Here is a 13,892-nt window from a genome sequence, read left to right as displayed (position 1 = left end):
GGGCTTCCCCGCATTTTCAATGTTATAAATATTCCTAATAGTCTTGAGAAATACGTAAAACCTTTCCTCTGTATAATGTGACTCGAGTTGTAAAAGTAGATGAACGTTTAAACGTAACCGAACGGGATGAGTATTGTGACCATAGTCTGAATATAAAGCAAAATAGATGATATGTAAGAAATTCGGGCTTCGAAGGAGGCAAGTGTGATCCTTTGCTAAGAAAACGACCAAATTTTGTATTTCTTTCTCATTTGTAAAAAAACGAAGCATAAATCCTTCACGCGGTTTCAGTAGACATACTTTACCTGCATTAGGTTAATATTTTTCGCGTAATCTTTAAGACTAACTTGACTTCTGATAGTTTTACCTTGCAGCTCCGGGAAGTAACGTACATTTTATATTTTCACGACTTCGAAGCGCATAATCTGAACTCACCTCGTTCTCACTTACAGTTCTTTTCGATTTTTCAGCAACGGATATTTTGGAAAAGAAAATTAAAATGCAAGTATGGCTATACACACTCCGTAACGTCTTATCGAAAGCCTTATAAATTGAATTTACATATCTGATATATCAGATGCCCAAGGAGAGGTGATTTCTCTGCTCTAACAACTGCGAATGATCCTTTTTGAAATTTCGTGGTGACTGTGAATACATATTATCGCGGAAGCATATTAGAATTTAGATAGGCTTCGCCATTCTCAGGAAATAGTAAATGGATCATTGTTAGGGTCTCATTTTAGTACTTCAAGAGTAGCGAGATCATCTAAAAGATACAAAGTATAGCTTTTTCTCGAAGGACCTTGTTGTCGGAGAATTAATTAATTAATTCATATCCAGGAGCCCAAGTTAAAACTGCTCTTACGATTAATTTATCCCGAAGCTTACCACATCGTCAGTAAAAACAAAAGTGCGCTACTTCCGTCTTTAGCTGGCTTTTAATTATTCCATTGGGTAAGGAATTAAATGAACGCAAAAAAAAAAAAAACTCTTTACCTTAGTAGTAATAATGGTGCTTAGTTTTATACCTTTACAGAGACTTAAGAACTTCTTACGTCATGCCAAATTTCATATTTAACCCATAAACAAATCCTTATAAGCATTTGTGAGTAAAAAAGGAACGAATTTGAAACTAATTTTAAAATTTTTCGATTTTCAAATTTAAGACTTTTATAGAAAGAAGCGCATAATTACCAACAAGAAACAAAAGTCCCGCCGTGGCTTCTTCGACTTTGTTTGTCATGGTAATCAAAAATGCTGTATGAATATTATATGCGTTTATAAATTTAATTAAGGGATTCGTCGATGACTACAAGTATTTCTGCGCATTACAGACATTCAGATAAGAAATTGTACCCTTTAGAGAAGGTGGTGCTGGCAGAATGGGTACACAGGCACTAAAGCACGAAGAAACAATTGCATGTTTCACGTGATCAACAGCAGAAACATTACCGCCATTACCCCGCGTACAAAGTATAGTATGTCTGCGGTGTGCACAATCAACAGTGTATGCCCGCATGCACACCATTGCATTAAAGCACGCACAAAAGTATAATCGATTTCGTACAATTTTTTATTTCGTTTTGTTGACAATCACGAATGCTTCATCATATCCATCAGATATTGCGTCGTACATGAGAAACTCTCGACTGGCTAGTATCTGCGACCAAGGGGTGGTTAGATGGTGGACGCGGCCAAACCATTTGATGTCCGTGTTTGGAATTTCAATAATGCTTTCGAAATTGCTCACGTCATCGTCTTCATCGTTCGATGATACCGGCGAGTAGTTGAGCGAGTGTTTTGGATTTAAATACCACAAAAAAATTGCATATTTTTTTAGGTTACAGGATGTGATGCAAGTTGAAGAGAAAGTTTTATTCTCAAGTAGTTTTTCGTATTGCTGCTGGTCTTGTTGATGTATTTGGTGTTGCAGTTCTTGCTCTAATGCCAAAGGTATGCAAGTTATAAAGAATTTCTCGATAAGATTTGTAGTCGTGACACCTTTGAAATTCAAGCAAATAATACTTTTATTACAATAATTACTCTTGTTGCAGTCGTTGCTATTGTCGCTATATGCTGGAGGTAACTGCATAGCTATACGTTGACCATATTCAGCATAATGATGACAAACGTGTATTAGGTGATCACGACCAAGATGCATTAAAATTTCCCATTCATCATTAAGACCGATACCTATATCGTCACCTATTCCCTCAGATGACAACGGCATCGATAACGATGACGGCAATGACGATGGCGATGATGATGATGTTGAACTGTTGGAATGATTTGTTGGTGTTGATTCTCTAGTTATTTGTTGTTGTTCTTTTGTCGTTTTTGTTGTTGTTGTTGTTGTTGTTGTGGTTGACAAGTGGTTATTAGTCATTTGATTGTGAGTTGCTAACCTAAACGAGTTGCGACGGCAAGTACCGGCAGTCGCACTCACATCCGTGGCCTTTGTGCACGATAGCACGTATTTCAAACAGCATAATTTCCCAGTGGGGCACCGATAATTTTGATATGCTTGCTCTGTTGTTGCTTTTATAATACTTGGATATATAAATTTATTCTGATCTGCTGCTGCTGTTTTTGTTGTTATTACGCCATTATTTACAGTTGGAACTTTATCTTGCTTACAACAGCGACAAAAATAAGAACAAGTTGACGCACAGAAACCTTGCTGACTATTTATATTTGTAACAATTGTTGATTGCTGTTTACGCTTTTCGTAAGGATGTTGGTGTTGAACCAGCAAATCGTCGCATTCTCTGTCCGTAATCTGATTCACCTGGGTTGTCAACGTTACTGTTGTAGTAGATATTGCTGTTGTGGGTATTAACGTATTACAAAATGATGATGATGACAGTTGTAATGATAACGACGACGACGATGATGATGATGATGATGATGATGATGATGTAGGTGATGTTGTTCTTGGAACTATTAGTTCATCTGCTGCATAATCCGGAGATGAGTTTCCATTGTTACTGACCGACTTTATCTTATCTTTAACAAAGTATACATTCTTGTCATGTATGGCCTCTAAACTGACTTTTGATTTTTGATCTCCCACAGCATCCTTCTGTTTCTCATTCTGTTTTTCTTTTTGTTGCCCATTCTTCTTCACCTGTGATACAAGTGAACTTTGTTCGAAAGTTTTTTTCATTTGATGGACTTCAGAACTTGTACATCTTGTTCGAAAACTTAAGCAAACTCCTGAAATGTCTGCATTTCTTAATTGTCTATGCTCTTGTTGTTCTTCTTGATTTTGTTCTTGCTCTTGCAATTGTTGTTGTTGTTGCTTCTGCTGTTGCCGTTGTTTTTCCTTATTTTTATCTTTAGCATCAAAATCTTGTTGCCGTCGTTGTTGCACTTTTTTTTTTCGTTGTACAATATCAACAGCCATCTTTGGATGATTATGTATTTCCGGCGAACATTTCCGTCTTTCTTTTGGCGAGTTTTTATTGCTGCGCACTGTTTGAGGTCATTACGGATAGTAAGATGAATATGGCGTTAGCGTTGGAGTTGTTACAAAGTTTAACATACCATGATGGAGTTAAGAAAAAGAAAATATTTTGTTAATAAATTAGCAGTAAATGCAGAGAAATATAAAAAAAAAAAACAAAAATGAAAACTTGGGCGAACATAAATGCAATGCTTTTCTCTGATGCATTCATTCATTCATTTATTCATTCTTTGTTCATATTATTAAGTAATTGCTTTCTTCTGAATGACTACTGAGCGTATGATTAATATTAATGTTATTCATTACTTAAAAGAGCGCAACGCGAATAAATAGAAAATTTTTGCGTTCTGCAGGTCTTTAAGTCGTCATCTATTCAACATTTTAAGTTTTTAAGTTTAGAAAAGCTAATGTTAAAGACTTTGAACGATTCCTTTAAATTATTGACTTTGAATTCAACCACGTAATAGTTGTAGTTTTTCTGGTAAGAAATTTTTTGTAGATATGGTACACAACTTAAGTATCCACCTAGTCGGGTGTGGCGAAGACCATTTAAATTATAGGGTTTCATGGGCTTCGGAGGAGGCTGGATTCAGAGCAAATATTAATCTGGCATTGGGAACAAATGCTTTGGAAAATCGTTGAAAATTTCAGTGAAAGTTTCGGTGTAGTTCAAGCTAGCGTACCGACCCTTCCGAGTTCTTCCAAAGAAAACTCCCGTACGGACAGACGTTACAAGAGCAACGCTGCATAAGCTTTTCGGGAAAGCATTCAAAGATCTTCGCTACGATATATGTAACCCGATATATGTATGTATTCTTGTTGTTGCATTAATGTCTATGTACGTTTATACGTCTGGCCTCAACTTTCTCTCTCAAGCTTAGATTTTTTGAGGAACCCGAAAAAACACACATGCAGGCAATGTAGGGGAGAAAAGATATGCAGTTATAGATCGAATTTTCTGAACATTACAATCTGAAGTTGGTTGTGAGAGAATTGTCATTTACTGCTTACTCTAGGGGTCATTGCAGTGAAATCGCGTTTCACCACAAGTCACAGGCGTATACAACTAACCAAAAAAGGTAAGGGGCATATTGTGAGAAATAAGCAAGGATAGCAAGGAAGCAATAAAGGATAAACAAAAATTATACTTCTAGCAGCCTCATAGGAATAGGCTCTATATATATATATATATATATATATAGGTGGCGTTTATAGTCAATCGTTTTACTTTACTCGTTTTTAAATTGTTTTCTTCGAACACTTAATTTCTTTATTTTTTCCTTTGAGGGGGATCAGTAAACAGTACTAAGTGGTAGTCGAAAAATTTGAATGATTCGAATCATATTTGACAGCGTTCCTCCGTTGACCAGTAGTGCACCAAATTTTATCCAAATATCTCAGAAATTGCGCCATTTAGGCCGAACCCAAAAACACATGAATACACATCGGACTAACAAAGCGATTGACAAAGCGATTAGTTCGACTCAGGAAGTGATTCTGAATAGAAAGTTCTTAAGCCCTTCTGAGTCTTGCATACGTTCGCATAAATTTAATTTGCTCTGCACCACAAGTAGTGTAGCGCATAAATATTTCAACATTATTTCACTAAAATTTATTTTTATTTTTTTCAATTTCGCTTATTACTTTCTATTTCTCTATATTTCGATATGTATTTTGCTTGATCTCAGTTGATTACACTAACAAATATACTTTAATTAAATTTGACAAGAGTAAAACAATTCAAAGAAAAGAGAGAAGTTTTACTGAAATTCAATTTTACTTTATGATAAGTATTTAAACGATTGAAAGGTGAATTTCCACGTACGTAAGAAAACTTGTAAAAAAATAATATAAATTCTTTCTCAAATTAAACTCGCCTGCCTCCTTGGCAATCAGTGTCAAAAATTCAACATTTTTACTCTTATTTTCTACTTAATTAAGCAGCTAGCCATACGTACACACATTCTTGCGATACATACGCACTCTTGTCGAATGGACGGCATTATTAATATTTCTGATTTTCACAATGCAAAACCATTTTTCAAAACCTTGCTTGCGCTCTTGTTATTTTCTTAAGTTTTCTCAGGGGAAGCATTAAAACAGATGTATGTGGTTAGAAGGATACGTCTCACGTCTATGCATGTTGTTATACTTGTCAAGAAATGAACAAGAAAAACAATATAAATAAGTCATTCTTCTTCTTAAACGAATCTTATATACCCTATATCATTAACTGAAAAAAAACAAACAAACACACGATGCAGAATATGAAAATAATTTCTTTCGATATCCGGCAGATCTCTTAGAATTCACTGAACAAATATTTATTAAAATAAAAAATAAAATTTAAATTGTAATGAAATAATAGTTGATTCGAATACTTTTCAACCATTTGTCAATATGACATATGGTCAATAGAATATTTTGCAATTTACTGAAACAAGATCTTAGTTTTCCCCGCATCCCAGCCATGACTTAATGGCTTTTGCTCAGGCTTAGCTGTATGCGTTGCCAAAGGGGATGTGAATAGACTAAACCGTTATATTCTGAGGTAGCGTGTATGAAAAATTATATAAAAAATTTTGAAGGCACAAATGTCAAAGTTTTTCACTTTGATTTCATTTTAAAGTAACGTATATTTTATTGAAACAATATGTTGCGGACTTTTTTTTTTGCTCATTTTTGTTTCTCTTTCTTTTTTTACGTCTCCAACTTTCTACATGATATGTATATACGCAAGAAAATCTTTTTTGCTGTCATTCATACGTTTCGTTTCTTTCTATGTATCATTTTATGACTTAATTATGTTACATAAATTACTAAAGTTTCATCGCTTCCATCGTTTTCCTTGTCGCTGCTCAAGTTGTGTAATATTTTCTTGCTCTGTTAGAGAGAATTTGCATTTTTTTTTCTCTTTTTTTTTGAAACGTAATTTTTTTAAGCTCTACAAGTTTGTGTGTTTGTATTGCGAGCTAATAATACTAAGTGTTGCCATCTTGAGATTAAATGTTTTTCTTTTTGCGTACTTTTTTTCGCTTCCCTTCTTATGGACCTTATGGAGAACAAGTAGCCGAACTATAGCGCATTGTTGGCAATCTTTAAAAGTTGTACCAAATAAATTCCTGCAAGATATCTGCATAAGACTTTAAGATATTTCGATTTTTATGCTTTTAGTTCGTAGAAATGCGACTTTTGCAGGAACTCGTTCGTCTTCTTTTCTTATTTGCCTGCCTCTGCAAAATCCTGTTGATTTCTTGATTGATGTCGACAGCAGGGGCTAAATATTAAAATGCTTTTGATATGTGTTTAAATTCAAAAACGAAATTCCTGACATTTTTTCTAAATGCATGCACTTATCAAGAAAATCAATTGCATGCTTGACGAAGTGTTTCGAAAATTCGACTGAAAGGGACTAGTTTTCCATTTGTGTTACTTTACGTTTTTTCTTTTTTTTTTTTTTTTCTTTACAATATTGTTGAACAACTTCCGGTATATGTGTATATATATATATATATATATATTAAATTGACTCTAGACTCACATACAATGCCAGATTTATTTGTAAATGTGTACAGAACATTATATTGCTTTATGGCCTTTTCTTTTCTTTCCTGCATTTCTTTCCATCGTTTCGCTATCTATGAAGTCATTTCATATAATAATGCTGTTGTAACAAGCAGGACAGGACAAAGGACAATTTCAAGCCGTAATAACAAAGTTCAAATTGTGTAAACATTTGCTTTACTTCCCTTACTTATTTTTTATTTATTTTGTTTTATTTTTTTTTCCACTTTTTTCTGTTATTGGTATCCAGTCCAGATTTCTACGCTAAACAATGGAAAGCATTCTTTCTTTAGTTATATAATCACTGCTCTGTAACCTAAACAACATCCATATGAAAAGCTAAAGAAAATGAAAAAAAACAAAGATAAGGCTCAGGAAAAAAAATATTATTAACAAAACTTGAAAAATGTCAATAGCAACGACTATGTTGTAAAAGAACACACACGCTTGCTGAAATATATAAACTTCAATATACTTTATTTAAAGCAGGAAAAGTTTCAAGTGCCCATTAACTCTCTACAACACCCTACATAATTATTCATATAATGACTTTCGAAAATAAGATATTATATGAAAAGTAACTAAGAAATTGGTCGTATCCGAACTTGGGTCAAGGTATGTCACATCTCATTAAAATATCTCAAAAATCACGGCCTGTAGGTTGAATACAAGAAACATGGAAGACGGATACGAGTAGCACGAGTAGCTGGGTAGATAAAAATCGCGATCGCGGGTGCAAATCGCAGCTACAATTAGCGCTTAGGTCGACGAAGACATCACACTAATCGATTGGTCGCGTATACACCATTTCTCTTTTTCTTTCTTTCCTAACTTCTTTCTGACCTAATCCCCATGGCGTAATAAGGGAATTTCCCCTTGGAATGATTGGTTATATAAAAAAAAAAAAAAAACACAAACCGGACAGAGGGACAAATAAGCTAAGATCGATTCAGCAAATGATTTTGCATCGATCGGCATAATAAGTGGAGGGTTCTTTCGAAATTCCTCTGCGTGTTATATAGCACGCGTCAACACAAGCGGCATAGGGCATCCGATAAAAAGAGAACAAGAAAAGTTTCGAGCTTCGTTGACAATGAGAACAATTAAATGCAAAATTTTGCTTTTGGAAAACTCTCCTGATGCGCTAGAAAATGTATATGATAATCAAACGTCAACATGTTATTGCACCCCAAAGAATTTCACTTGCTGTGATTTTTAAAAGCCTTGTATCGATATTGCAACATGTGGTTGTGTAAAATGGTTTGTTTGAAATACGCGCGTGAGAGAGACTGTTGATTTCACGCACAATCAACAGAAGCTAGTTTCGCCGGAAGGGAAATGACAGAAAGAGATAAAAAAGGTCTATTTCCGGCATTTTGGGTTTTTCGGTTCGGCTTTTGGTTTCGGACATGCAGACATAAAGCCACAAAAATTACGATAGACTAATAAGATTGAGCAATGTGCCCTGATAGAAAGAAAAATGGAAATCGCTTATCTTTTGTAATAGAAAAAAATGAAGAAATTAAATAAAATTTAAAAATTAAGAGCAAAAACGAAGATGAAAAGTAAAAGAAAAACCCGAGCAAGAACATTAGACAAAAAAGAAAAAAATTCGTTTTCCCTTTAAAAGGTTATTTTATAGTGCAAAGGCACAAAGAATAAGCAATATGCCGGACCTGTCTTTCCGTGTAAGTGGTGCGCCTAAGAAAAGGTCGTGACTTTAAAATAAAATTGAAAAATGACTTAAGAACATTTGATTCTTTTTTTTGCGCTGACGTTTTGGTGAATACAAGTTTTGTAAAATCAAAATCATTTAGAAGACATTGCCTGTCTGAAGATTTGCCCCCTTTTTACTAACTACGTAAGAAGAGAAAGAAGAAGCGAGTATTCGATTAAGAACAATACGTCATTTATTGCTTTGTCATAAAAACTTTATGAAAAAAACTTTTTCGATATGCACTGAAAAAATGTTTTCGGAATTTTTTTAAGAACAAGAGGCTTGAAATTTTTGCTTGTGATATTAAAATGTACATTATTGTAGGAGACGAACAACACCGGCATTCTCTCCTTGATTGGATTTTTTTTTAATTAAGTACGCAGCAGTCATTGCCTGTATCTGCGTTTTAATTAGATGACTTTATTCATTTTTATTAATTTAAGCATTGTATGGCATAAGCAATAGCGACGTCATCATTAATATTATCATCATTACTCTTGATTTATTGTATTACAACAAAAAGAAAAACTAACCAAGCAATAGTGTTTCACATATGCGCTGATACATAGAATTTTTCCACTCAAACAATGTACAGATTTTTCAGGTACAAAATATACCTAAAAATAATAAACTAGAAGAGAAGGTCGGTTCGAAAATGACAAGAACTTATCCCTATAAGGATTTTAATTAATTTTTGCTCATCGGTCGATTATATCAGAAAGCAGTTTTGTCAGGTGGTCAGCTATAAACGGAACGCAGAAAATTTGTTCAATTAGGGACAACGAAGATGTTGGTGGTTGGCACTGTGTGAAACCAAATAATTTATTCAATTTATCGCATAATTACTTCTTTACATATTGCCTGCCATTAGTTGTCATTCCTTCATATTCTTTTTTTCTTACATATATATAAAAATATTATATTAAAACTGCTAGCCAATGATTAGCACCCGTTGGGTCGTCGGAAACAAAATCGCGATCTCCCACAGATATCATGGGCCGAAGGAGACCATTAGGTAGGGCGGACAATGAGAAGCTCAGTGCTTGGGGTAAGCCTGTTCGCCTGCTTGCGTTCTTAAAAGGTAAGTCCGTGCTATTCTTTTAACTGTAACCGTGGGAGGAGCGTCCGAAAGGTAGAATTTAAAATCCTCCCCTACTAGCTCAGCAAAGCGACGTAAGTCGGTCTCGTCAGTCTCCAATCCTCTAGTCGTGAGCCAGAGCCATGAAAAAAATTGAGTTTTAATAAAGATAGACAGAGTGTGACATTACTTAAGCAAGAACAGAGAAACCCGCTTAATCAATTAATGAAACAGTAAATTAACAAATATCTAAGCCAGTGCTTCTCATTAATACTGGTTTCAGTCGATGACTTATTGTCTTTGCGGGCCGAAGAGATTCGAATCTTACAATGGTGCACAACAAATAGCTGGGAATTCACATTGCGATAAAAAGGATAGACAAGCGCGTAGTTGGCAACGACTAAGACTTTCAAGAATATATCTGTTATCGTTAGCTTTAAATAAAAAGCATTTGATAAACTCGACTAAACTCGCTATCAGCGGACTCGTACCATTATCCATCAATTATATAACAGACAGGAAGATTGCTAATTAAAAGTCATGTCCTAATCATGTTATAAGCAGCGCCGTAGCACATGCTTACACCATCTGCGGCTTGGCTTCGCTTTTTTCACCATGACTTAAGAAACGTTCTTGCTCTTGGTGATAACCTTTTGCGAAAACATAGCATCGCTACATGATTTTTCAAGTGGTTCTCGCAACTTTTTAAAAACCAACAGAACACATTGAATTTTATTACTTTTTCGTTCTTATGGACAACAATTTGACGGATCGATTTGAAGTTTACGTTGTGCTTGCGTGAAGGAGGAAAGTTGCCAACAATGAAAAATTGTTTTGCTCACACAATGTTATCTCTCGCGAAGGCTACTAAGTATCTGAATGCAACGATTTTCTTTTTAGTCCTCCCGGCTAGGAGCATACCATTTACGTGCTTCGATTTGTACATTAAATTACCAGAGCAAACGCTTTATATCAAAACAAATACAAAATATGAAAAAAATTCTTTTATGAAAGTTACGGATATCGTCACGGATCAAGAATAAAGAAAAGTATTCGAAAATCGAGTCATCTTCAAAACCTCTTTCACAAGTGAATGCAGTCTTTCAAAGACTAGTTTTTAGCGTTGTCCGGTAAGTTTGTATTCAATCAAAAAAGAAAAAAAAAAAAAAAATAGAAACAAAACATGAAACTGGCATATGAGAGTCGATTCAATGTGCGGACGTTTCTTAATCCATTTGGATGTTGTTAGCAAATTTTTTTCTAGTCTGCATTTGTAACTTCATTTATTCCTTAAAAAGTAATTTTTTCATCCCACAAACACATACATATATATATATATATACATGTATATATATATACATATGCTACAGCATGTACAAATGTACGCCTCTAGCTAAAGATATAAAAGGAGAAAAAAAGAGATGAAGAAATGTGAAATGGCATTAAGAAAATTTTTTACAAAAAGAAATTGAAAGAAAACAAATGTAGGGAAAACGGAAAGAATATAAATATTAGCTTCAGTTACGAACACATAGACAAATGCTATATGAATGTTTATAAATAGTATATATAACAACTGACAAACGCAACTTAAGTTAGCTCGGCAAAATATGCTGTAAACAGTTGTGTCGTACATACAAGTACTACCACGAGTAGCTGTTTATATTATATGTGGGTGTTACATACACACGCACGCACTCCACTCGTACTCGCAGTACTACAAATAGAGTACATTTCACTTTTTTCACTGTTACGCTAGTTTAACACAGAAATCACATAATAGCTGCTCTCGTTTGAACTTTGCTCTATCTATATATATAAATATATATATATATATATATATATATATATACATATAAATATCTTTTATTTCTTCTAACGATATATAGGACCATGTAGACGTGTATCCTTCATCGTACGCGCAATGTGTGTGTGTGTGTGTGTATGTATGTGCGTATGTGCGCATGTATACTACTTCGGCATATCCACGTAGTTGTAAGTCTTTTGTTTATTTACTTAAAAATTTATGTTTTCATAAAATAGACAGACGCTCTATTTTTATTGTTGTTAAATGTTGATGCTGCTGTTCTTATTGTTGTTATTGCACTGCGCACGACATTATAGTGTTTTAAGCTAAAGTGGCAGAATAATTTTCTATTGTTCTTTGATTAAAAAAGTTTCTCTTTTTCATCCATTTTTTCTTTTCATTTTCTTATTTTCTTTCCTTTAAACTTTTGCTTACAGAAAAATGTCGGTTGGCTTGTTTTTTGAAAAGATATTAAAAATTTATAGACTTATTCTTAAAAATCTTTTCCTACATACACAACCATTACAAATTCGAAAAGAGAACTAAACTGAAAAATATTATTTAAAATTAATAAAGAAACCAAGACAAATTTAATACAACAATATATGTACACTTTTGTATTTAATACTTTAAGCCAAGTTACTTATTCTTTCTCTTTCTCTCTCGTATAGTTTACTTAACATTATGCTGAACAAACAAAAAAAAAAAAAAATGATAATAATTGCATCAAAAATGCATGCATTCCGTTGTAGTAGTGCAAGCATATGCCACTGCAATATTTCAACTTTTAAATTTATAAACTATCTCTCTGCAAAAATATTTTATCAGAAATTTATTTCATAGGCTACAAGTCATAGCATATATTTCGTAGAAGAATTTTGTTGAAAAAGGTTACAAACATGTTACGGATTTTTCTTTTTTTAATTTCATTGAATATTTTCGTTTACCTCGTCTTTGAAGTGATTGCTGAATATCAAAGAATCAGAATCAGGGCATATATAACTTTTATAGCTTCTCTTGGCTAAACATAGGCCATTTCTCCTGAGAGTAGCTATTATTATGGCTTATTACTCACTTACTTAACATTAGGAAAAAAGCTTTAGATCGACTAATGAAAACTTTCTGGAAACTTAAGCTTGCCTCAAGATCTTAATATAAATCGTCTTTTAAAAAGAGCTTCGAAAAAGAAGCATTGGATTGGATGACTCGTTAAAGTGTGTTAATAATTTAAGGAAATCTGTCCTCATAGACGCAAAAATAAGAATAGGAAGCTGAAAGTTGAGTCAAATATTCATTGGACGGTTAAGAATGTGAAATTAAGAAATGAGATGATCAGTTCACATGCTTGTACACAACGCAGAAGAAACACCGGCAATTTTTTTACATAAGTGCCGTGGGTTTCTCTTCTGAAAAGCTTTTCGCTAAATGTTCGCCAAAACTATCCGAACATACTCTCCACCCAATTATAATTAAATTAGAATTGCATTTTTTCATATTTTCCCGAAAATATTGTGGAAAATCTGTGGCCCCGATATTCATTGCGGCCAGTTTCACTTTCAGTATAAAAATGACTAATTAACTTACTAGCACCAATGTGCCTTAGGATAAATGAGAACTAAATTGGAAATAAATTTGAATTGAAATTTTTTTGCACTTAATTATGCAAGCATTAGTAAAGCGCGAGCGACTATTTTCTCTCTAAGCTTGCTCTGTACTAGTTCTGCCAAAAATTCAGGTGGCAGTTTTTCGAGATTATTTTAATTTCCACTATATTATAGGCGTGTATGTGAACAGATCATGCCTAGTCTTGAGCCTCATATACCTAATCGATCAGGGAATGTTTGAGGCGTTTCGTAGCAATAAGTATACAATGGAATAGTAAAGTAACCACATACGTATATTTGCTGCATAATGTCATTAAAAACCGATACACAAGATGTAAAAATATCGATCACCTTAAATTGATGGACGCCATAAGTCCAGCGTTAATACATTTCAGGACAAGAATAATTTTGATATGCTTTATGCTTCATGCAAATGATGCTATTTTTACCTCGAATCCTGTTCTAATCGACTCAATTAGTTACCTCATTGCAGGATTTTTATGTGATTGCTTGATATGCTGCATATTTGCAGTACAAAAGCAGCAGTTGATTCATTTAACGGTTGTTCGCTTTTATTTTCTTCAATCTCCAAACCTTTTAGCAATAAAAAGTCTGACAGAACCACCAGAACAGGACAGAACAGAACTGCATTTCAA

The 13,892-nt window shown here is 33.9% G+C and overlaps 1 protein-coding gene across 2 annotated transcripts in view; it reads right to left on the bottom strand.

The window, feature by feature from the left end:
• Positions 1–493: 493 nt before the first annotated feature.
• LOC119641939 overlaps positions 494–13,892 on the bottom strand; it is a 42,743-nt gene continuing 29,344 nt past the window's right edge. For both annotated transcript variants that reach the window (XM_038040864.1, XM_038040863.1), the window contains one exon: positions 494–3,474. In XM_038040864.1, the coding sequence (XP_037896792.1) occupies positions 1,574–3,474 (1,901 nt within the window). In that variant the 3' untranslated portion in view covers positions 494–1,573. The remainder of the gene's footprint in view (positions 3,475–13,892) is intronic.

The sequence above is a fragment of the Glossina fuscipes genome, unplaced genomic scaffold (genome assembly GCF_014805625.2).
Source record: "Glossina fuscipes isolate IAEA_lab_2018 unplaced genomic scaffold, Yale_Gfus_2 197, whole genome shotgun sequence".
Classification (NCBI taxonomy): Eukaryota; Metazoa; Arthropoda; class Insecta; order Diptera; family Glossinidae; genus Glossina; species Glossina fuscipes.
This window is presented reverse-complemented; position numbering and strand designations above follow the sequence as displayed.